This window comes from Pseudopodoces humilis, chromosome 1 (genome assembly GCF_049639895.1).
Source record: "Pseudopodoces humilis isolate 2021_Gansu_Grassland_sample_001 chromosome 1, ASM4963989v1, whole genome shotgun sequence".
Lineage (NCBI taxonomy): Eukaryota > Metazoa > Chordata > Aves > Passeriformes > Paridae > Pseudopodoces > Pseudopodoces humilis.
This window is the reverse complement of record NC_142200.1, coordinates 128,177,599-128,203,674: the sequence shown is the minus strand read 5'-3', so window position 1 is coordinate 128,203,674 and position 26,076 is coordinate 128,177,599. Positions and strand designations below refer to the sequence as shown.

Genomic DNA, 26,076 nt, shown 5'->3' with positions numbered 1-26,076 from the left:
GGAAGGTATGCAACACTAGCAGTAGCACAGTCAGGAGTTGCTCAGAGACTCAATTGGGGAATATTATAAATTCTGGAAGAAGATCATACTTTTCCAGTACATGTTCTGTCACACTTGTGGGGAGGTCTAAATACAGACTAGATGTTAAAGCCCTGAACAGCACCAACTTCCTTGAGAGAGTTTCAAGCAAAGGGAGAGGAAATTGAGACAAACTTTGAAGAATTCAAGATTTTAGAGAAACTAAGGCTTTAATTAAAAATAAGCTTTGCTAAAGCTAATTAAAATAAATAGATGGGCCTTGCTAAAATTAAAGGTAGATAGAGAGTCCTTGCTAAAATTAGAGGTTAATCACTGGCTAATAACTAATTGTCTGTCAACATTATGCTTGTTCAGCTGGGCTTATAATGAGAAACAAAGAATCTGGTAAGGAACTTCAAGAACGTAAGACAATTGCAAATCAGAAACTCATTGAAAACATGAAACTAGGAGCCCAGCCAAGGGTCCATTTGTCACTTTGCATTGAAAAGGTAGAAAGGTCAGAACGAGGAAGAGCCATATCCCTTCCTCCCTGACCCCTACTCATAAAAGGACCACCAGCCCATTTTAAAGAACAAACTACACATGCTTAATTTTTTTTTTAATTAGCATATGAAGTGGAAAGTGGGTGGCAACTGGGTTATGAATATGTATTTGTATTCAATATTTCTCTAAATAAAAAGCCTGTATTCACCTGTATTTAGGGCCATGTGTATTAAGGGGTGACCCAACACACCAGCCCAGTGCTGCTAATAAAGATACACTCTGTAACCCTGAAATGGTTAAAGAGTCTTTGTCCATCTCGGTTGGATATTGATACTAGATCACATCCATATTTTTGTAATCAAAATTAATCTCTTCTGCTTGACTTTCTTGGTACTGTGTATGGTCATCAAGGACAGATCAACGTTTTTTGCCAAGGTTCTTTGGAGGATAATCCAGATTTCACTTCCTGTCACTTTCTAGAAACTGTACCCAAAAAAGTAACTAATAATGGGAGAAACAGCCATTTTCATAGACCTAGGAGAGGCTTAAATTAGCCCTGATGGCCTGTTCTTGTAGTAATTGCTAAAATAATTATTTACATTTTCCCTATTACATTTGTTGGAATAGTTGTGGGTGAATAAGGATATCCAACAGGAAGTAAGAAAATTAGTGGGCTTTCAGATTTTTTCCCTGTATATTGTTCTTTCTTTTTCTTTTTGAATTACAATTTTTAGGTGAAAGTAGTCAAAGGTTTTTCTGTACGATGCCTGTTTATAACTTTTATGATTTGTTTTCCAAAACTAGATCATTGACAAGGAGATTAATCCCTTTGTGGACAAGTGGGAAGAAGAAGGACAGTTCCCAGCACATAAAGTGTTTAAAATCCTGGGAGAGGCTGGATTCCTTGGTGTGGATAAGCCAACAGGTAGGCAAGTGTATAACGCCTGACTATTGATAGTGATAGACTCAATACATTAATTCACTTTTGCCCTAGGTCAAGGCATGGGTTGGAATTCAGTGGAAAGTTTACTTATATTCCTCATACACATGCTGTTTACAAACTCTGCAAACACACAAAATAACATTCTTGAGTACTTAAGTCGATTTTCTTCTACTGTATGACTGTATGATTTTAAAATTAGGGAAATTAACATCACTTCAATTTTCAACAAAAAATCTGAGTAATAACTTTTCTTCTGGATCCAGATACATATGAAATAATCCAGATCTTCATTAAAGAGACCACAATTTGTAGGCTTTGGAAGTGTTTTAAGATTTGGCTTATTATACTTTCTGAACATGCAACCTCTCCATCATTTCAAAGGATGAGGATAGTGTGATCTTTAGGCTGTTATCCCCTAGATTGTCTTTAAAATGCACTATTCCAGCTCATAGAAGTCTGAACAGAACAGGAAGATGATGACATGGAGAGCAAGTTTTTGCATGTATGTTTATATATGTAGGTGACACAAAAAGTACAGAGGAATAGGAAGTATTTCTGCTCATCAGCTAAAATACATATTCTGCTATCTTTTTTGTTTATATGTGATATAATAGATACTTGCTTTCTTTTCAAATGCTACTCATACCTGTTCAAGTCAGAATTCTCAGTGATTTTTTTTACCCCAATTTTCCTACATTTAGAGCAGCCTGAAGTGATAGTGTTTGAACAGTTAACTGCAGATAATTTTCTATATGGAGCAGGTTACACAACCTTAGCTATGCCACACCATATCATGATGTTGCTAAAGCAGAGGGTTCTGTGCAACAAATTATGGCTTGTTATCACTTAATTTCAAGGGAAATATTCCCTTGTGAAATGGACTCATATTTTTATATTGCAATGTAGGAGTCTGTCCCACAGCTTCTCAGCTGTTAGATCTCAGAGAACTGTTGGACTGTGATTGTCTGACAAATCCAATTAGGTTTGAGCTGGTATTTCTTTACAGAAATGCTGACAGTTCAAGATTATGCTTAAGATCTGTTTAGAGGACAAATAGGATTACTGGGGGAGAGAGAAAACCACTTCTACTTTCTGCTATAATAGTTTGATAGGCAGATTTGGATTGCGTCTCAGTGGGTCTCCTTCGCATTGCTGATATTCATGTTGGCTGTAATAAGGGTGTAATAAGGTGTAAAAAGGGTGCATCACACGGCTGGCAGATTTCAGTTCTGCCATTATATAGTCCTCTCAGGGCATGCAGAGGCTTCAGCTGGGGTAAGGAACCTCAGTGCTGAAGGTATTGTACATAATTTTATGCACATAAAACAATACAGAGGTGGGAACTTTGTATAATGATCACAAAATAGCTGGACAGACGATAACTGGAGTGAAATCTAGTGAAGAAGGGACTCGTGGAGGTAAAGGTGGCACAGAAGGTTGCATGTGCTGATTACATTTGTCATACTCATGTTTATGACTATTTTAATTTCAGCTTTGATGTTTGTATCTAGCTGTTAATGTAGCTTATTTGACCTCTGCAGTTACATTTTAGGAAAGGTATAAAAATTTGATAAAATCCTCAGCAACCTGTGGTGCGTCTCGGCTCAGTATTGTTGGGGACAGAAGGTGCACCATCTCCTTGGAAGATGCTGTCTTTGCAGCATTTTGTTGTGCAACGGAATGTCACCAGATCCAGCTTTGTTCTGTAATTGTGTAATGCCACCATGTACATCCTGAAAGTCCTGAAACTTTCTCCTGATGGTAAGTCAAAGTAAAGTGTGCAACAGCACAGTCTCAACTGTACAACTTTGGCAAAGCCTGAAATTCTATGTCTTCTATGCTTCTACAAAGTGCTTAGGCTTGCTGTATGATTAGTGCATCCTGTAAGATAAAATTAAAAGATCCACCTTTTATATTCTGCTCAGCCACTTCTGTTATTTATTTGCTGTTTGCAGAGGACAAGAAGCCTTGTGAGATTTGAAGATACCAAGAGCAGCCAGGAGCTTTGGAGGGGTGTTGCAGGAGGTCTGAAGAAGGGAGGTTTAAATTGATTTGAGGATAGAAATTGCAATGCAGAGCACTTGTTAGTTAACAGTCTGCCCTACTTTCTCTTCCACAAACCAAAATTATCATGTTGTATCAAGATGATAAGACATTTTCTTTAAAGAACACTGATTTTTTTAAAGTTAATTCAGTTTAATAATAGTTGCAATTTTGAAATACAATTTTAATGAATTTGTTTTCCAAGATCATTCTGTCAAGTACGGAGGGTTTTTTTTCCCTGCAGAAATAATTTTGAAGCTTTCTGATTGGGCAGTAATGGGTCACAAAGTCATTTTGCTTAGATAGAAGGAAACATCTGTTGGATTTCAGAATTGTTGAAAGTGGACTTTTTCCTGTGTAAACACTATTCCCTTTATGAACAATGAGCTGCTTAATGGGAGTCAGGTTTTTAAAAGAACGTGCCTTACATGTGTCCCTTATCACTGGAAACTTTCTCTGTGTGGATAACTGATTTGGGGCGCTGTTTGTATTGCAAAGGCTTCATCAATTCCCACTGTATGCAGTTGTGGGCTACAAACTTGACAAAGCTTTTCCTGTATATTTTTTCACAGTTGTTTACACAGTAGTTGGTTCCAGTGAATATTGGCTGTAGTTCAGGATCTTCATTGGAGGTCATGTAAACACTGTGGGCAAAGCTCAGACATGCACCCATAATTGGATAATTTTTAAGATCATCAGTAGATTTGACTTACCGTCTGGTCAATTCTCTGACAGAGAAAGAGTCTTTGAACCATTTCTCTGCTCTGGTGTTCTCTACATGACTCAAAAAGAGTGCATATGTTAGTTTTCCTTAGGAAAAAGCTTGTGTTCTGCTACATTGCAAGATTCTTCCTACTAGTAAAATACATGGTGAAAAGTGAACATAATTTATGCATAAGAAGTGTCTTTTTGCTCTATGCAAAATATTTTTTATTTTTTCAATATTTTACTGAATTACTTCATTCAGGATTTAGAAGAAAAAACAACATCCCTATATACTTATTATTCTTCATTTATGTTTACCGTGTATTTCTCCATAAATTATAAAATTCTGAGTTATTGAGCTACTTCCAGTCCCAAAACTAGGGGCAGAAAATATTAGGGAAGGTAACAGAAATATTTAACCAGTCTTGGTAGTTTGCCACTGTCTGTTTTGCTAAGGGAAGTGGGCAAGACACATCCTTTGAATTGTTTTATGTGCAGATTAGATGAGATACTGGATTAAAAGTTGAGAGTTATATGCGGTTATTTGTGATCTTACGGTTTATGAATCAAAGCCTTGGCTGTTGCTAAATTTTAGGATGTGTTGCCAAAAATGCTGGCTCAAAATGTACTGTGTGCCTGTGTATGCCAATGCATGATTAAAAGTTGTTTTATCAGGTGATATAAAAGCACAGGAATCCTGTAAAGGATGGGAGAGAAGGGTTTGTGGGAGGGAAGCATCTGGTCTCCTGCGTATTCACATGGCATCACTGTGAAATATGAGTGATAATAATGCCTGCTCTGAGTATTTAGTTCGTGTTTACACTGGCAGTGCTGTAGGAATATTTAGTGGAATGCGTTAGCATCTAGAAATAATCATGACAAGTTGGTCCAAATAGTAGCCTTCATTTATTACTGTCAGACACTTAGCAGTGAACTTAGAAAATATGTTCTTATATATTTCAGGAAAATTATGTAACCGTGCTATGATTTGCACATGGATGGGATAGTGTAGTTCTACACTGTCTGTCCCCTTCCCCTACTGCTGGGACAAATGTCAGATTTGGGACTGGAGAAAGGAATAATCAGTACCTCCTTGTCACTTCAGACAGGGAAGCATCTATAAAACAAAAATAATTTCAGGTGATTGATTGCACTGCAGCTGGAAAATGACACCTTTCCATCAGAAAGCCTGTTTATTACAAGTGTCTCTGTGTTGAATGTGGTGAGGGAATACAGATGTGTACAATCCTCTAAGGTTAGTTCTGTTGTTTTCTTCACAAGTATACATTTCTCTGGTAAAACGAGACCTTATGAGAGTTTGGGCATGGAGAGTCACTTGGAAAGAATGTATGGGGTTATTTTTTCCCCTTCCTGTAACACTAAGCCTTGTTATTATATAAAATGAGCATAGAAGGACCTGGGAGGAGGAATAACTTGAAAGGGATTTACTAGTTCAGGTGAAATAGTTTTGGTGGTATCTAAGAAAGTAAATGGAAGATGTTCAGGTATTTCTGTGGATAGAACTAGGAGGGATATATTTGTCAGAAGTGAATTAATTTGCCCCAAGCCATTTCTGTGTGGCTGTAGTGGACCAGCTGCAGTGTTTGTTCTTCATTTAGTAGATTTAAGTATAGTCAGCTGAGTTAACGACTTCATCTTTTCCCCACCTACAAAAGAGTGCAATAATAGTTAATAAATAATTTTTGCACTCTAAAGGTTTGCAAGATAAGCCTTTGGGCCATGTTTTCATACACTAATGAACCGATACATCAGCACTCTCAAGTGTTTACCAGCTATAATTTATACCCGTTTTGCAATCAAGAAATAATTTTGATAGGCCTCCAAAAAACAGTAGACCAAATCAGTCACTGTTTTATTTGAATCAATTTGATGACAAAATTTGTGATGTGCAGCAGGGGTTTGGAGACCTTGATCAGATAAGTCTAAGAAATTTCAGGTGCTTATTGGACCTTCTGGTTTGGTGGATTGGACTGAAATCTCAGGAAAACAGGGTTTTGTATGTGTATGTACACCTGAGTACTGAGTAGTTGAGACTTTTTTCCCCTCCTCCACTGTTTTGAAATGCTGACTATTCAAGTCCCATCTAGTACCTTGCAAGTGCATGATGAAATTCAGTTGAAAATGGTAAGGGGGGACAGTTTGTTTGCTAGAATTTACAGGTATTTCATCAAGAATTTCTGATCAGTCATGGAAATGAGCGCTTGAGTTCATTTTTGGTTTTTTCCTCAACTGTGCGCATGACTTGGGAAATGGTTGTGCTTCTTTTCTTCATGGCTGGTTGGGAAATGCAGTGGTACCTCTGGGAATAGCTTGTTCAGCTATCAGTAGCAGCCAGCAGAGAACTGGCTTACTGAAGGACACCCAGTCTTTGCAGAAGAGTTAATCTTCCTTTAAATGTGTTGCTGATAGAGGGATCAGATTAGTTTCTGGGATTTTGTTTTTATGCTCCAGATAAGGCAAATCCTTACACTTGTGGCTTGTAATGCAGAAGACAGCAGTACTTCCTGCAGTTCAGGTGTGCTAATAACAATATGTTAGGGGTCAGACTCAGGAACTTCTGAAATGTGGTATGTGTACAGATAGTTACAGGTTATGTCAAAATTATATTGAGAAGGCAATTTAAAATGTCTCTTTCCTGGAGAACATTAGAAGCATCAAACTGGAGCAAATACTCACTTATGTATGTACAATTAATGCTTGAGCTCTTGAGACACATTTCTCTCACAGCAGACCTGCCATGCCTAATTCACTTCTGTGTATCACAGGCTTTGCACGAAGTGTCAGACCCATGTGGTGTCTTGAATCTAACTAGGAGCACTGAGAATCTTTTTGCAGAGGTGAGAATGTTAACAAGCAGCTGTCACTGTTCTGTCCCTGTTCTGCACCTGTTCTACTCTGAGTTGTGCAGGAGAGTCTGTCCTGTATTATGCTTGACTTTCCTCCAATTTTGTAGGAAATTGTTAGGCTTGAGGATTTTCAAGTCCTAAAAATCAGGTGTTCTTGATTTTATAATTGTGAATAAGAGAAGAATGCATACTTGTTGAATATACTAAATACATAAATACATATAAATACATATATATATATATATATAACACATATATTAAACACATAAAAACATATCAATGCACACAGTTTAATATATTAAAGAAATATGAAATAATGTAACTGAATAATAATATAACCTGAAAAGAATTTAGGGATTGAGACATTATCAAGACATACTGTTCAGGAAGTTTTTGTTAGAGGAGTCTTGTTTATTCTTTGCTTCTGTAGATCAAATAGCAAGACTGTCTCTTGACAAAGCTTGGCCAATGGCTGAGCTTATACTAAAATAACCTGGGTATTACAAATCTCTCTAATTTACACTCAACTGTCTTTTCCCAGTCTCAAGATTCTGGATGTCAGTACATAAACGGCATCATTTAAAAGCCTTTTGAAAGTATAAATGCACCTCTTACACTTACATGTCAATACACTAATTGTGGTAAGTTTGGGAAAATGTCTGTGAATTTGTGTAGGATTGATTCAGTTTTACCCACTCACTTATGCATTATGAATTGTAGGACGTGAAGGTTGATTTCTTCCATGGGACTGAAATGGGAAAGAATATTTTTAAACAGTCACTTTGATGTTGACATGAAAAATCTCTGAAAAGCTGTTGACTTATCAACACTTGCAGATCCCATTTTACAAATTTTGAACAACATCTGTCTTGAAGAGGAGATTCTAAAAGATTGCAGTAAAAGTTTGTTGTTCCTAGTTGTGTTTCTATTCCCAGCATTTGAGCACGATAAGTTGGAGTCCAGGCAGTGCAAGCCCAGACATGTGTAGCCAAATGAGAAGAAATTAAAGGGAAAAAAAAAAACCAAACAAAAACAGACAAGAAATGTATTTAGCTTTGGTTCTCCTTCTAACAGTTCTAATCCCTTGTGACACAGTTGGTGCAAAATCTTATGCATTGTTATTAATCTAATCCCTGTGGTTCTTGCATAAGGCCTTAGTCACTCCAGCATCTGTAAGGAAGTTCAGAGGTCCCTGTAACAAAAAGAGTGCCTTTTTATACAGCTGAAAAGCAGGTCACGTACCTGCCCATGGCAGGAGATTTGGGACTAGATGATCTTTGTGGTGTCTTCCAGCCCAAACCATTCTATAATTCTGCAGAAGGGAGGACAGGCGAAGGAAGGGATCCAGTATTTGTGAATCTGTGTGTGACACGCAACTTGCTTACAGGAGTGTAATTAGTGTACACAACACTCAGTAGCTTCATATGCTACACTGTAACAAAAAGATGTCAGGGGAAGGATAGTAACATAAGGAATTCAGTTCCTTGGGCTTATTATTTAAATAAGGTTAGAGCTAGCCGTTTACAGTTTTCTTATTTGATGGATTGGAACAAGTGAGTTTGTAGGCAGAGATGCAGAGAACTGAAATGTGTGTTTTAATCACTCTGTATTGTGGGGAATAGGTGTCATCATTTCACAACAAACCTGAAAGTTATCTATACCTCGTTATTTGTCATGAGACTTGCTTTTAGGTCTACTGTGAATTAATTTTGTACTCCCATTTAATATTGATATGCACATCAGAGAGTGCATGGTGTCTTCTACTAAGTGAAGAAGGAAGTGAGTTAATTGGTTTTATTCCAAAATACTTCTAAAGTCTATTAAACTGGTCTGAGCAGTATTTGGATCCTACACTCTGGTTTGTTGGCACAACCCTGTTGAACATCTTTTATAGGGTTTGTCTGAATAATGCACTGCATTGTAGACTTGAGATACAAAAAATAAATCCATGTACCCTCAGCTTCTCATCTGATTATTAAATAAAATAAAAAAAAAAGTGATTTTGAAGTGCTGATACATTTGAGACAGGATGAAGGATGTTTTAAAATTTCAAAACTTGTTCTTCAGTCTGGACGATCTGACCAGTGCAAGACAAGTACTTGGCTCATTTGTGGGGAGGCAAATGGGTATTTGGGGCCATCATAACTTGAATTGAATTATATTATAAAATGTATTTGCAACTCTGAAGGAAATGTAAATTTCCAAGTTCCCTGAACCAGAGGCTCAGATGCATGTAATAATTCTTTTCAGATGTAATATATATATATATATATATATTTCCATATATATGGAAAAGTAATATTCTCTTCTGTGTAGTACTTTGTAGTGATAAGCATGATTGTATACACATTGTACATTTTTGCATATATTGCATTAAAGTATATCTTATTTTATACATAATTTGTATATATAGAGAGAGAGAATGCATTTTTGATTCTTTTCTTTCTATTAAATCATAAAATCATAGAATACCAGTTGGAAGGGACCAAGTCAAGGATCATCTGTTCCAATCTTTCTTGGCAAAAGCATGGGCTAGACAAGATAGCTCAGCTCCCTGTCCATCTGAATCTTAAAAGTGTCGAGCACTGGAGAATTCTCCACTTCTCTGGTGAGACTATTCTAATAGCTGATTGTCCTCATGTGAAAGCTTTTTTTTCCTTTTGTGTATAATCAGAATCTCCCCAGAAGTACCTTGTACCCATTACCACTCATCTCCTTCTCATGATTTCTTGTAGAAAGAGTCTCCATATTTGATCATCTTTGTGGCTTTTCTCTGAACCCTCTCCAGCCTGCCCACATCTGTTTTGTGTAGCAGGAACCAAAACTGAGCACAGTATTCCAGGCACGGCCTGATGAGTGCTGAGCGAGTTGGGATAATGAGTTCATTATCTTTGCTGGTGTTGGCTGTGCAGCCCAGCACCCTGCTGATTTTCTGTGCTGCACCAGGACACCTCTCTCTCACTGAACTTGTCCACTAGGACTCACAGGACTCTTTCCACAAAGCTGTTCCCCAACCAGGTAAATCCCAGTCCTGCTTAGCTAAAATGTGCAGATTAGCATCAACATGCTGGAAGTTCAGTGTGGTTCAAAGCCTTAATGGGTTTTGTTTTCCTGGTCTCCTACATGTTTTAAAAGAATGGGAGAGAACATCTTTTAAGTGAAAACACACACAGCACTCAGGGCAAACTGGATTGATACGCACAGGGAATGGGTGCACAATGCAGCTTGAAAACAAGGAATGGGAAAGTAGCAAAACCCTGTGAAACAGGGCTCTGTGAAACAGTATCAGTCTTTAAGGGTGGAAAGAGCACTGAGCAGGACTGGTGGGTTGGATGTGCTGGGCAGAGTTTGTGGCAGTCTTGCTTCTGTAGTGTGGTGCCAGTGAAACTAGAGTAGCTGTTTTGTTATTTTGCAGCTGACCCTGTTGATAGAAACATTGGGAGGAGAGGTGTCAGAAGTTTACTGGGGCAGAGGTTGGGGACCTGGCACAGGATTTGGGAGGAAATGGGAAAGAAGCTGCAAGACAGGGTGAAAATCTGTTTAATACTTGTGTTACAGGTGTGTTTGGTTTTGTGCTGTCATTTCAAAGTCATGATCATCTGGAGGAAATACAGATTCACTCTGTTTGCAGAGAAAAAGAAAATAGAACAAGTGTGTGTCAGTTAAAAAAAAAAGTGAAAAAGAAGTTGAAATACAACTTTATTTTTTAAAATTATTTTCCTTCCATCCACTCAAGAAACCCTTTAAATACCTTAATCTTTTAAGGTTTTTTCAGTGACATAAAGAGACTGGAGCCTTTTTTTGAATGCAGAGACTTGTGATAAGTATCTGTTTAAGAATTTGAAGTGTTGACCAACTGTGAGAGACAAAGTGATAAGGGGAGTGTTCTTGCAATCACCAGAATTGTATGTACACTGAAATTTAATTTAATTTTTCTGTTTTACAGAAAAAAATTTGAAGTAAGACCTCAGTGTCAGGGCTTTTCTGGGTTTTCCCCCCCCCCCCTTTGTTTTGTTTCTTAAGCAGAGGCTTAATGGGAGGCCATTTGTGATAAACAAAATACTTTGTGCAGGGCTCGCAGTGTAATTCCCGAAGAATGTGTCTGTTCTCTTTGTACCCCTCCTGGGTGGCCTAGAATAGCTGATTTCTGTTATCTCTAGAGCAGCAGCTATAGTTCTCCATAAGGCTACAAACCTGCTCTGTGGTCTTGCCTGCCCTGGGAGGTACCTTCAGTGCTGGGTAACAGGAGCCAGGAATGTGACATCACTCTGGAAGAGGCAGGAACTTCTTGTGTGGGACCTTTGGAACACCATGACCTATGCACGGGCACTTCCCTTGAGCCTGTGAACTGGCAGAAAACGGGCACTTGCCCAGAACCTCAACCACTTGCAAATCAGCTTCACTTGAACAGCTGAAAAGGGGAACAAAGATAGGATTAATGAAAAATTTCCTTGAATGTGTATCACAAGGGAAGGTATTTGAGTTTTTCGTGGCATCACTGAATGCTTTAAAACTCTTTGAAGGTGACTTAAGTCAGCATTTCTTCTGTTTCCTATACTGTGCGTCAGAGGAAATGAATGGGACTGTTCTCACCCTTACTTTATTAGTCAAGAACAGGGGTCTCTCAACAAGGCAGAAGATCAGTGAGTAATAAGCCTTCTGAAAGGAATTCTATTCTTTTTTTTTTTTTTTTTACATTATGTATAACCTGTGAGACTCATTCCACAGAAATCACAAGGAGCAAAGTTTAACAGGAAGCCAGAGGCTGTAAATTAAATGTACAGATGGTGGCATCATCCACAGTTACTACAGGGAGAGTAATTATATTTCTGATCATCAGCTGCTCACTTAGCAGGTGAACGCACCCTTTCACAGCTTCTTGTACTCTGTGGCCTCACCAACTCCCCCCTGAACAGCTCATCTAGCACTGCGCTGTGTGCTGGAGCCTAAGCTTGGCAAAAACATTCACAATACATATTTTGACTTGTTCAGGATCCTTCCCCAGCCCAAGCAAGGAAACCTTTAATCAGTCACACAACCATAAAGTTTGGAGAAGACCTCTTAGATCATCAAGTCCAGCCGTTAACCCAGCACTGCCAAGTTAATTTTTGCACTTTTCTCCATCTTTGTATGTTGGAATGGTTGTGAAAACATTTTTTTACAAGTCATTACTCTCCATATTTATTTTCTAAATCTTACCAGTTGTTTTCAGCCGCCTCTATCTACTTGTGTTTCCCACTGAGCCTCATCTCTTTCTTCTTGCTTTTTTTCCCTCTTGAGAGGGTTCTGGTGGGTCCTTGTGTAACTTCCCTAACAACTTCTATTTGCTGCTGCTTCTAACTGACTTTGGAAGGACTGAAGGTAATAAAAATATTTTCCAAAACATTTGGGTTTTAGGAGGGGGAATTATCTTTTATGATCAGATATTTTTGGTATTACTAAAGACATCAGGGTCCTGAGGCTGATAATATTGAGGCTTTTTTAATCAGCATAAATCACCAGCTGTGGATTTATTCTAAAAAGTCAATGTCATTTAAGAGAAATTTAGACAGACAGACTTTGCATTGTGTAGGAAGCTTATGAAAGACTAAACTGCATTTTTTTCCTCCAGCTGGTAACACAGTGTTTCCTTTACCTGGTCTTTTGTTTGTTTTTGTTCAATAATCTTTTTGTGAAATATCTTTTGGAAGATAAATAGATTATCTTACTCATTCAGAATTTTAATAAGGTTTTGCTTTCCAAGTTTCTCTCCTCATGGCTGAGCAGTCCAGGCTGAATCATCTGGTATCATGGAATTCCATGTTTGCAGACCAAACCAAAAAGCCTCTGAATCCATTTATCTGGCTTTTTGGGCTTTGATTGTTTGCTTGTTTTAGAATACTGACGGGGGCTTCCTTCCTCCCCCCCTTTTTTTTGTTTTTTTCCCAAGAGAGATAGCATGGGAGCAATTTTCTCTTCTGTAGCTGGTGTAAAGGAGCTGTTAGTTGAGTTTGTCACTCAAAGCTGGTCAGGAAATTCTTTCCAGTGTGTCCAGATGCTTCCTGTGCACAAGGCTGCTGTCATACTTGGCACATGATAAAAAAAAAAAAAAATCATCACACTGAGGCTGCTTTTTATTTTGCTTTTAGCCAGGTCCTTTGGCACCATGGAGGGAGGGCAGTTTTGCTGGTTGGACACTGTGCTTGGGCTTGTTTGGAAGAACAGAAAAGAGCCATGTAAAATATTTATTTTTTTTTTTTTAAAGCCTTACACTAATTCATTTTCTGCACATATCAGGTTCTGCATTGTTAAAAAAAAAAAGGCTTTTTTTAAATACTTCTAGCAGTGCTGCATTTCAGAAGAGGAGGTTTCAGCATCTTTGCATTCTGGGGGGTATTTGAGCAGATCCTGATGCAACCTCTGACCTCTTTGTGGATTGTATTATTTTTTTACATGCTTTTACATGGGAAAAGTTGTGTAAGCTGTACATTCTGGTTGTTCCTGTAAAACTTGTGGGCTGCTGGACCTATAAAGGAAACAACTACCTTTGGACAGGTCTCACCTGCACTCCCTGGCCCAGATAAACTTGATTCTCTCAGGAATAAAGTTTCCTACATTTTCTCCTTATGTCCTTACAACACAATGTTGGGAATCCCATCCTCCGTCTTTGCCCAGGTTGAAACTGTGTATCATCAGACCCCACTGCCCCAGAGGAGGATGTGGAAAGACGAGAATACAAAAGGAAACAACACCAGGAGGAAAATTCTTTACATACAACTCATTTTGACAGGAAATGTGCTCCTACCGGCAGAATTTTATAGCTATTTTCAAGATACTAATTTTACTTTATTTCAAATTTGCATTTATTTCTTGCTACTGAGAATCCAGTTCCTTCTCTCTTAGAAGATAGATGAGTATTTTGGTCTTTGAAAAGTTTGCTTCATCATCATCGGAGTTACCAGCAGATCTTTAATGCACATGAAAGATGCTGTAAGTTCTGCTGGATGGTACATTCAAAACTGAAGGAATCCTCAGTTTTGGAAGTACCCACTGAACATGCTTCTTCAAGAACTGGCCTGTAAAGTCACTGCATTGTGTAACCCGTAAGTAGCTCCAAGGATTTCAGAGTATTATCTCTTTGAGATGCATCAGAATCTGGCCACTGCACAGATTCTGTGGTGCTGCCTTGATAAATTAGGGAAGGGAGGAGAAAATACCCATTTTCTGATAGAAAAACTGGAAAAACAATGAAAGATACTGAATTGGACTTTCTCTAAAGATACTTTTCAAGCAGTTTAGTTAGGGGTCTGAAACATAAAACATGTAAATGCAGAGGATTAGAAAAATCTTCCAAGTTTGATCTTGCAAAAGGTTTTACAGGTTTTAATTGCTCCCAGATCTCACACAATAGACTTTGAAATAATCTAAGATGCAAAAACTAAAATGACAAGATTAAAGGAGATTTTTACCATTGCAGCAACCACTATCTAGAGCTATAGCACAGTGTTGTTTCTGCAAGGAAAAATGCACAGCAAAGTGGGGAGGGTGGAGAGGGGGGACACATGCTATGTTGTACCTTGTGCCTGCATGATGGGCACTCAGGAGGCATCCTCAGCTCTTCTGTCATAGTTTCAAACTGTCTGGGATTCGTGCTGAGCTCTGTGGATAGGCTGTCCAGCATGGCTTTAGAAAGTATTTTGCCTGGATTCGGATAGATCTGTGTTTGTGGTGTGCACAGTCTTCCACTGGTGGGTTTAGTCAGGAGAAACTGAATGGAGAGTGGGTATGTGCACATGACTGGGGCTTGAAGCTGTTCCCTCTCCTACCACTCCAGTGAGCACAGTAATCAGCTTGTCTGTGATGAAATGTGGAAAAAATCTCCAGCAGAGACTTTCTATGTCCTGATGAGAGATGAAGGAGCACATGTGAAGGGTGGTGATCTCTAGCAGTGGCTACCATCATCTCCTTTCCTGTCATTTGAATGAAGACACTGGTAGTTCTTGAAAGAAAAAATAATTGATATTTTAACATATTTTTCCCTTTGTTTCACTATTTTATTTATTCAATGGGTAGTTGCGAGTTGTATTCTGTAAATGCCTCCACATGCTGGAGGATCTAATTTTCCATGTGGGAGTACAGAATAAACTTTAGAACACAAAAGATTACATGGAAAGGTGGCATTAATTATACAAAATTACCATCAGAAGGCAGATTATTATACAGAACATTCTTTTTAACGTTATGAAACAGCTTTTAATTTAATATGAAGTTTGAACAGACAACACTCAAAAATAATCACAAAGCTTTGGAGTTTAATTTCTTGTAAGGGAGTATCTTTAAAGGTAATTGTTGAAGCATACTAAGTACGTTTGGGGGAAAAGAAAATTTAAATATAAGTTCTGCTGAATAATAATAAAAGGATTAATTGAAATAATTTCTGATCATAACAGAGCTTGGCGAGAAGAGGTGAAATGGAGCAATACTGGAGTTCTTCTCTGAGTCCCAAATATCTATGAGCTGTAAAATATGAGAGCAGCCTTGCAGAGAAAAACACTGCAGTTGGGGGTACTTGTGGATGAAAAGTTTGACATGACCTGGCAAATGTACACTCATAGCCCAGGAAGCCAAAAGTATCCTGGGCTGCAGAGAAAGGAGTGTGGCCAGCAGGTCAAGGGAGGTGATTGTCCCCCTCTCCTCTGCCCTTGTGAGACCCCACCTGCAGTGCTGCATCCAGCTCTGGGATCCTCAGCACAGGAAAAGTTTGAGACTGTTGGAGTGAGTCCAGAGGAGGGACATAAAGATGATCAGAAGGACAGAGCACCTCTCCTATGAGGAGAGCCTTCTTGTTGCCATCTTCTCGTTGCCATCTTTCAGCACCTTAAGGGAGCTTGTAAGAAAGCTGGGGACAAGCTCTTTAGCAAGGCCTGTAGCAATAGTACAGGGATAATGGTTTCACATTTAAAGAGGGTAGATTCAGATTAGATGCGAGGCAAACATCTTTTACAGTCAAGGTGCTGAAGCTTTGGAACAGGTTGCTCAGAGAGGTGGTAGATGTCCTTCCATGGAAACATTCAAGCTCAGGTTAGACAGAGGTCTGATCTTGCTGAAGGAGTTTATGCTCAGCACAGGAGGAGTTGAACTAGATGGCATTTAAAGGTAAAAGCCAAAACATGCTATGATTCTACATGGTTCATTTCACAGGCATGCAAATGTAAACAACAAAAGCTTGCAAAGAAAAGGAGTGTAATCTATTTGATGTCTTGCTTAAAAATAAATAAGAAAATTAGGCAGAAAGTAAGAGGAAAAAAATCATAACATGGGCACTGATTTGTCTGTGGCTAAAGTTGCAAAATGTGACATAGTCAGTGATGAGGTAAGACTTGTGTTTTGCAATTATCCCTGGCTTTGGAGCTGTACAAGCCCTTGCATGTTTCCTTTTTATCTCTAATTATGACAGCTTATTTTTGCCAAATTTGGTTTAAAAACCAAAAAAAAACACCACCTGCTCCAAGAGCTACACTTACAGGGTTATTACAGTGAGATCAAAACCCTGACATGGTCATAATTCTTTTTGCTTGTATCTGGAGGCCACCAGTGTAACCAGGGCCATGATGCTGAGTGGATGATGGGTGCCCACCTGGAGCCAGGCTTCACAGCTGGGAACTGAAATGCAGATATGGCAAAGTCTGGAGCAGAGCCAGGAAATGAACTCTAAATGTGTGAGTCTAGGTAGCTGTGATGAATGTGGGAGACAGGAGATTCCTGATCAGGATGGTTTGTGCTTGCTCTCAGAAAATCCTGAGGGAGTTACTGTAGTCCAAGACTTGAAAGATCCCAACAGATGAACCTTGTGGAGAAGTGTTTACCTCCAGCACCTCCCAACATCCCTGCTCAGCTTTCAACCACCCTTCCCACTCTTGTCTGTGATGTTTTTGAGTCAAGGCTGTTTGTTTGGTTTTTTTTGTTGCTGTTGTTGTGAGAGTGGTAAATTTCAGGAAAAAAAGGAAATGTTTTAAAAACATAGAAAATGTTCTTGCTATTCAGGTATCTGGCTGTGAAACCACTTGGCAGGGGTGGTTTATTTCAGCTGACTCTGGAGAATCTGAAGAATGCCACAAATGCATTTTTAATGGTCATCTGCAATTTTAACAAATTGCAACCAATCAGGGCATCATTTAGAGTGAAAAATAGCTCCATGATATGAAGTCATTCTAAAGCACAGGGCCAGATGAAAATATCCACATACAACATAGGCTTTGAACTCGCTGTGTTTGTGAAACTGATCAATGAAAAGCACAACCAAAACATTGCTTTTTTTTTTTTTTGTGTGTGTGAGATGTGTGTCATCTGCAAAGGATGAAACTGGAGGGATTATAGTCAAGATTGTTTTTAAATTTATCCTATGTTAAAACCGTATGTCAACATGTATCTTCTTGCAATGGTATTTTCAACACTCGGGCTGCTGGCAGAGACTTGGATAATTGAATATAGCATTCCTGTTGCTTGCCTGTGTCTTTTTAGCAGCTGTGGGGCAAATATCACCTTTCTTTAAATAACCTCTGTGCAATAAAATGGCTGAGTGCTAGTTACTGGGTTTTGGCTCTACTGAACATCAATGACAACTGGGGACATATTTGCAATTTTAGTTTTTTGAAAACAGCTCGTAATGAGAGAAAGGAAATGCTGTGATAAATATGCTTCCTCTTTGCTTGCCTCCTTAGAACATCTTTCCTTGTTGGTTTCTAATAAAGCCTTCAAGCTACCTGGAACCATGCAGCCGGATAAGTCAGTGTGCCTTAGGTGTGTCTGCTGCAGACCTGCCCTGTCTCCAGAATGATTACACTGTTGCAAGGCAGAGCAAGGGACTGATGAGACAGGTGGCAAGGGCTGCTTGCACTGATTTTAAAGCATCCTCACTGACTTTAATAGGGCCTGGATTAAAGGGCAGCAGCTGTCTAATGCAACCTCCCTGCAGCCACGGGCATCTCCTTGAGCCGCTCATGGAGGTGTCACCCAGGGGATGGGAAGATGTCACCATGTCCCCTTTCTTATCCAGAGCAGTTTTTAAAGGTTGGGCAGAGGGATACCTGTGATGAAATAACACCAATGCTACCTGGTCTGCAGCAGTGGTCTTTGGAAGTGTGGAGGGGGGCAGAACTGAAAGCTGTTTTTATGAAGCTGTGATGTGGGTTGGGTTGGTTTCCTAAAAAAACTCTTACTTTATTAAGTGCTCAGTTTCCTTTAATACTTTGGGATATTACAAAGATTTATTTGAGGTCCCAAAGATAACCAGTTCCTGAGTGTCTGAGAAAGTCCTTAATGGGTGAGAGGAGAGAGACAAGAATGTGTGCCACCAAGAAAAGAAATGTGGTGCAAGCTGAAGCTGTCCACTCCCTTGGCCCAGCTGGGGCAGCCGCATTTAGAGCTGCTTGCCTGGTACACCCCAGCCCTTTTCCTGGCTGCTGCCTGAGGGCCTGGAGTGGGGAGCTGGTGCTGAAAGCCTGAGCACGGAAAACAGAGCACCTGGAGCTCAGACAGGATTGCCCTCTACATGATGGTAAAAAATACCACAATCTAATTATTTTTTGTTTGCTGGGTCACCAGGCAAAGTAGTGATCATCACTGATGCCATAAATATTTATAGAAAAAAATTCCATTCCATCTTCCACTTTCACTGAGGTACTTACCCTCACCCTTTCTCTGTTTGTTGTCAGGTTACCCACCTGATTAATTTTTCCTCACTCTACACTTGTGGGCTAATGTAATGTTGCATATATTCAGGTATCTGTGACAAGAATTTCTATGCTGTTTTTGCAAGAGTGCTTTTTTATATATATTTTGCATACTGGTAATAGAGTGTTTCTGTTTGAGATGATACATTATTATTGTTGAGTGCATTTTTTTTTTTTTCTTTTGGATATATTATCAAAGCCTTCGCTGGTTTGGCTTTTCTAAGAAAATCTTTATAAATCCATTTTCAGTAGCTCTGCTTTGCATATTCATGCATTTATACATATTTTACGCAGCCTTAATATGTTGAAGAATAATCAGGGGTCAAGCAGAAGCTCACAGATCCAATTAATGAGTTCTAGTAAATGCCCTTAAATCCTTTGTGCATTGGGAATGGGGCACAGAGACACCTCTCCCGATGCTTATTTTCACTTATTCCTTCAATATTTAATTAGCATGGCTTAGTCACTGTAATTCTCAGTGAGTTTTTAAAAGATTTAATTTTAAACTAATTAGACCAATTCTCTGACTATTAATTACCCAGGCCTGCAGATGTAGGAATGGCAGGAGATCAGTCCATGTGAAAGACACTGGGTGCAGTTTTATATCAAGGCCAAATCTCAGGTGTGGCTGAACAGACTTAGGCAAATCTCTCCAGCTTTCTCTGTACCCCTTTTGTCCTTTGAAAGAAGGAAGAGGGGAGTGGCATAACAATCTCAATGTTGTGCTTGGCATTTGTCCTGCAAGGAGAAGCGGGTCAGCCCCAAGCAGGGGTGTTCAGTCATGTTGTCTGAAACATGAGTCAGAGCAGCATGACGTGTTGCTGGTGTGGATATGTGCATAGCATGTGTGTGTCTCATGGTACGTATATGTCTATGTGTGCATTTGTGTGTCCTGACACATTTTGAGTCGGAAGGGACCCACAAGTATCATAAGGTTCAGCTCCCTGCCCCTCTCAGGACTATCTAAAACTGAGCCACATGGCAAAGAGTATCATCCACAAATGTACTTTCCATTTCCATTTAAAGTAATGAGTAATTTTTATTTTGCCATAACTTTTAAGGGTGAAATAATTGTATTGGTTGTGGAACATCGTATTTTTCTGAGGCTCTTTCCTGGCTGGATTTACAGATATGGGAGTCTGTGCAGGAGATCTTGTTTTTCAGAGTTTCGGTGTCCTGAAGTACACATACTGCTAGCTGGAGATGCTCATTTGTTAATCAGCATATGAAATTTCAATGAAGCATTACAAACTCTTAAGTTTTCCATTCCTGCTTCTGGGCAGATGGGCATTACTGTAAGCTTGCAATAAATGTATCATACCGAAATTTGTAAACTTGCCAGTTTGATTGAAGTGAGGAAGCTTGCTCGTGCTTTGTAACTCTTGTGGTTTTGTGTAAACATTTCTTAGGAAGTCTCAAGTTGTCGTAAGGAATATACACCTGAGTCTCTTTGTTACTTCAGTAAAGACACAGAGGCTTAGATCTCACTCTTAGAAGAATAAAAAGGAAAATTATGCTTCTTTTTTTAAATTTTCCAAAACAATGCTGTCCATTTTCCCTGCTGGTACCTTGGTTCTCACCTGAGACTTTAGTCTTGCATCTTTCTGAGTGGCTGTAGGTGACTTGTTAGCAGTGGATTTGCAGGCATAGAAGCATTGCTGCGGTGTGCTGTGCAAATCCTGACCAGCTAATTGTTTTCCCACAGACCTGCAACCCTGCCGGGCAGCAAAAGATGTGCATGGCAGAGGAGAGAGCCTGTCTGAGAAACCACTGTGCAGCTGTGGGGTCTGGCCATGCAACAAAGTGGGAATTAGACTTTCCTGTCCATCATTTGTTCAAATGGCAGCATGAGCCCCACTTCTGCCTTATTAAAGGCAGTACAGCAGTAACTGATAGGAAAACACTAGCAAGATTTATTTCTGTGTGTTTACAACTGCTCCTGATGCAGTGGCCATAGGTATTCCAGACAAGCTGCTGCAGGTGCCCTGCATTTTGAGACCCTCAGCTGCTGTAAATCGCAGTCATGCACAGAGATTTTCCGTGTTCGTTCTTTGCGCTGACATCAAAACTGTGCCTGCTTCCATGCTTGTCTCCCACCTCCCATTGCAGGAGGGAATGAAAGAGGCAGCTCTCTCTCCTGAAACACATGGGAGATGAAGTGTGTCTGTTTTTCATGAGAATATTCATGAGGAGCTGCAGACTGAACAACTTGAGTCTGTAGTAGTAAGGGTGACTGCAGTTTCTGTCACCCTTCATGTTTGGATGACAGGAAGATGACTTAATTGGGTGAAAATTTCATCTCCTTGCACTTGGTTGCTCTAAATCCCAAGTAGCAATTGAGAATATTCTTAAGTAAGGTGTCTTTTAGTCTGTTATCTATATGTTAATAATTTTTAATGTTAATGCAGTATACATTAATGGCTAGGAAAACTGTGGTTACTTTTTTAAAAACTATAGAAACAACAGAGCCCTTTTACTAGCACATACCATGTCTACTGGCAATAATAAAAAATAAACTTAGATCTGTTTTTAATTTTTTAACTCACCTTAGTTTCCTATGATTCTTTTGCTTTTCCCAGATACAAAATATGAAAAATTACCATTTTATATGCTGCTAGAGACAAGTAATGTATTTTATCTAATTTAATTTGGTCTGTGATCTTGATTTACTTTTTTTTAACCATCTGTTCATCTGCTAGAAAGACATTTTTGAGAGGTCTTCTTGTTGGACTGTTGGAATAACTTCACTGTGGTGCTGGACTGCTTCTGCCAGTAAAAGACCTAAGTTCAGTAAGCAGCACTGAACCATGTTCTGCTGTCAGGATTTTGCAGTTATCCTTTATGTTTGAGCAGAATTTGATCCCGTTCTTTATTTTAAAAATATGTTTTATTTTTTCTCTTTGCTACAAGGCTGCTTTTCTTTCTGCATCTGTTTACCACTTGTGTTGCAGAGGTCATCACTGTAATTACCAGTGAAAGCTCAAAACAGAGGGAATCAATCTTTTCTGTGTTTCAGGGAATTTTCATCTACAGCTCTAAGGACAAAAACTAAATTAACTGCATATTTTACTAATCTGAGAACAGATTTGGAATGGAAGCTATTAGCTGGGCATGTCTGGGCGTGAAAGTTTTTGGCAAACTAATGAGGTCAAGAAAAAAATTAAGAAAGCTCAAAGGATTGATCTGTAGGAACATTTTAAGAGCTCTCTAGTTGAGCTATGGAGTGATTAGAGTCATGTGATTGCAATGTGTCTGGCATAAACAAGCAAATGAGGACCTGTTTAGGACATTGGTCAAAAAGAAGAGAAATATAGGCTGAAAAACTGCCAACACGTGGAATTCAGAGATTATCACTTTTCACCAAAAGTTGGAAACCTTACTGGTGGAGACATACCAGTTGTATTGATGTGCAAGATATGCAGCTGGGACTCAGTCTTTTGGGAACTTCTGTAGAGGCTCTTTGCTTTCTTTTTCATGTTCTCAAGTCTTTAATCATCATTAAGAGCATCTTTATAGATAAGACAGATATAAATGAACAGTGCAAGAGTGTGAATAATGAAAAAAATCAGGTTGGTATTGCTAATAGGCAGTTTGTCTTCAGAATCTCCATACATTTGTTCAGAAAAAGTGTTTATTAAACAATTTCATGCACATTTATAAGTTCCTTTTATATTAGCAAACAGGCAAAAAGACCATTTCTGTCTGCAAATTATTTGCTATACACATTTCAATCACATATTTATTTTATAAGAAAGTTTTGCTCTGTTTCTGTGTAAAATAAACTTGGTTTATGTCATCACTGAAAGTAGTGAAAAATGTTAAGTCATTTATCATGCTAATGAGAAAACAATCTCAGCTGTAAAAAGAAAAAGATAAGTAAGAAAACCATCAGTCTTCAGTTTTCATGCTGCTCCCTCTAGACAGCTTGTTAAGTCACATTGAAGTTAGAGAGTGTATGCCATGGAAAGACTTCTAAAGCAAATTTTGGGGAACAAACCACCAAAACTGGTGTGATTTTGTTCATGTCTTTCGTTATTTTGTCATGTAAAAGACCCAGACAGAGCATTAAACAGACAAATATGAAACTCCTATGTAGAGTTTGGATATGGGACAGGAGGTTTTTCATGCATCTAGTTTGGTTTTGCATTTTTCAGACCAGCCCTGTTGGGATTGGTGACACTTTTTAAAGAGTGTGAAGAGTGTCCATTAGAATTAGAAAAAAAGGAGTTTTAAAGTGGAAGCATACTTTCCTGCCACAAAGGCTCTTAAAAAGCTGGTGTAAATTTTACAAATTGATTTTATAAAGTATCCTTCTAATAATTTAAAGTGAGAACTCACTGTGTTGTGCAGGGAGATGGAAAAGCCAGTGAAGTACACTGTGGTATAATTTAAAACAATCTGCCACTTTTTAGTACTGGTTATTTGGTAACTCTTCTGTTGCTTCAGGCGGTTGTGACTGTGTGGCTGAGGAGTGGGGAAACAAACAGCAAGAGACAAATTATGCTTAGGCTGGAGTAACAGCAGAGCTGCTGGCAGCACCGCAGTGTGGTGGCCATGGCTGCTCCAGGGGTCAGAAATTCTTCTGCTGCTGATTTCTGCTTGCAGATGGGGCAGTGGTTCATACTTAGGGATAGTCTGGTATCCGCAAACCAGTCCTCACAGTGGGATAAGGAAAGTGAGAGTCCCAGCTGGTCAAAGTCCCAAACCTTTAGCTTTATCTGGTTGGGGCTGCAGTCTCTGTGGAGCTGTGAATCCTCACCTAGCTGTTAGTTCCTTACATTCCCATTTCCATGGAGGCCACTCTTATACCAGACATGATTATGGGATGGCAGTAAAAAACCTTAGTCTGTTAACGCTGAGTTCCTGTGAGCAGTGGAGCTGGGATATTTCTACAGTCTCTACCTGTCTCCGAAGAAGCTTTTTCTTACTGTTTGCTTTTTCCAGGAGGAATCTCCAGTTAAAGCATGTACAAAGTTGGTTGTGAGGGTTGATATTTCCTTCCACCCCTTGCTTCATTGAATTAAGTTTAAAAATAAAATACTTTTATTCTTAAACTTCCTTCTCCTTTGTTTTTTGCAATGGTGAGCATCACTCTCTCCAGATGTCCACCTTCCTTTACATGCGCTTCCCTGAAATTGTTCCTCTGTTGTGTTCCTCGTTAATTAATTATGCTATCCTCAGTTTCAGGGCTGTTGTTTTTTTTCTCCTTTGGCTTCTTCAAGACTGTGATAAAATCCCATAACTTGTGTATCAAGAGACTTACTCATTATACTAATGTTAATTATCTTGCAGCATCTACTTTGTCATAGAGACCGAAAACATCACAATAGTAAATTGCAGGCAATGCACTATTTCTAAATTACTTTGTTCTTCCACACCATCCTTCTCCATGTCTTCTACTAGTTCTATAAAACCTGCTGTCATCATTAAGGGGAAAAAAATTTCATCTTTTCAGTAAGTAGTAAGGCATTTTAAAAGAAAGTTCATAGTACAGTACCAGGGCTTTATTGCCTCACTGGCCATTTATTTTGAAGACATATAAAATGCTTCTGTGCTTATGCAAGGAGATAAGAAAATGAAGGTAGATTAATGGATAAATGAAAAATAAGAAGTACAACTGTTTGGCCCCTTTCTTCCCCAGCAGGAAAGACCTGATAGCAGGTAGTGCCTTGTATCTCTAAGTGAAATCTGACCATCAAGAAATGGAGAGGCAGCAAGGCAGTGCAGGGAGCCGAGAGTTTTTTTGCTTAGCAATTGGCAGAGCACAACACTGTGGCTGTTGTTGACAGCAGTTAAGAAACTTAGCTAGAGGTCAGTTAAAAAAAAAAACAATAAAGTCAGTCAACAGGGAAACATTAGGAATAATTAAATTCCAATATGATTAGCTTTTATATAACCTTGTTGCAGCACATTCTCCATTGCTGGCAGGCTAAACAAAAAGGTCTCCTGATCCAGCTGTAAAATCTGTATGAATTTGGGTTGGATTCTTCCATCTTTTCTGTGTTTGTAATCAACAAAACAATCAGATCAATAATGCCCATTCATCTTGCTAAGATATTCCAAAATCATCCTGAATGTGGGATAAAAAAGATAAATCTTCATTAGCATAGGAAGCAGGACTGAGTGAAGCATAGTATCCAAAGCTGATAAAGACCTTTCATTGAGGAACAAATTAGGAAGCAGTTTCACCCCAGGTTAGAATGGAAAACACAAACCAGAGAATGGGATTTGTCTGAAGGCACATCTTAGCTCTGGAAAGTTGGCATGGAAGGATACACTGAGAGATGGAAAACAAACAAAAATCATATCAAGGTTTGTTGTTCGATTGTCAAACATATTCATCTTCAAATAAGAGTAACCAGTTTCTTATATTGCTTCATTCCAACACAGTAGATCTTGGTAGCTCTTCTCTTTTGCTTAAAGTTTTAGCCTAAACTTTTCTGGAAGCTGACAGGCTGCACACATCTTTTCAACTGCAGGGCAAGATTAAACAAAACTCCAGCAGCACTAACCACTCCAACACAAAGTCAGGAGCAAGCCAAATCTCACAGAGTGAGTTGCAATTAAATCACAAGTGGAAGGCATTTTTCAGGGGTAAAACATTAGTGTGGGTGACCTCAGTCTGCAGCAGCAGAGCTCCCAAACAGCAATTTCCCTAAAATGGTAAAAGGTTGTAGGGTTTTTTTGTGTGTTTTTTCTGTTTCTTTCCATGGCAATACTAACACGTAAGAAAAATCTGTGCAACAGGAATATGTGTCTAGTCTTTAATGTAAACCTCCTTAAAATGCATAAAATAGTGGAATGGTTTGGTTTGAAAATGTAGTTGCTCAGGTCTATCTTTTAGCATTCTATATAAGTGAATTTGTATTGCTGCATTTTTCATGTCTTTCTTTAGTTAATTGCTCTCAGTCCGTACTTTATCAGTGCTTCTCCAAAATTTAGAAAACAGGATTACCCAAAATGTGAGATGAATTTCAAACAAGAAAAACTTCTTTATTGATGCTTGGTGGTGTAAGAAAAAGAGAAGCTCAGTCATTACAGTTACACCATGTTTGCATAAATGAGAGCAAAATAAATAAGCTCTTTTTTCCCTTTGATTTTGTTGGGCTTTTTTTTTGAGATAGAAGATATGCATTAATTCATGTTTTACTTATGTCACCTGACTTGAAGTGATGAGGCTGTAGCCTAGAAGATGCTATGATCTTTTCCAGACCGAAAAACTTTTCTCACTCCCTTCTCTCTTCTTTAATTTAGTTGGGTTTTTCTTGTTTGGTTGGTTGGTTGG

The 26,076-nt window shown here is 38.9% G+C and overlaps 1 protein-coding gene across 3 annotated transcripts in view; it reads left to right on the top strand.

The window, feature by feature from the left end:
• The window catches only part of LOC102107530 (putative acyl-CoA dehydrogenase 6), a 77,741-nt gene that overhangs the window by 11,692 nt on the left and 39,973 nt on the right, over positions 1-26,076 (top strand). For all 3 annotated transcript variants that reach the window (XM_014248371.2, XM_088053462.1, XM_088053466.1), the window contains exon 2: positions 1,327-1,447. In XM_014248371.2, the coding sequence (XP_014103846.2) occupies positions 1,327-1,447 (121 nt within the window). The remainder of the gene's footprint in view (positions 1-1,326; positions 1,448-26,076) is intronic.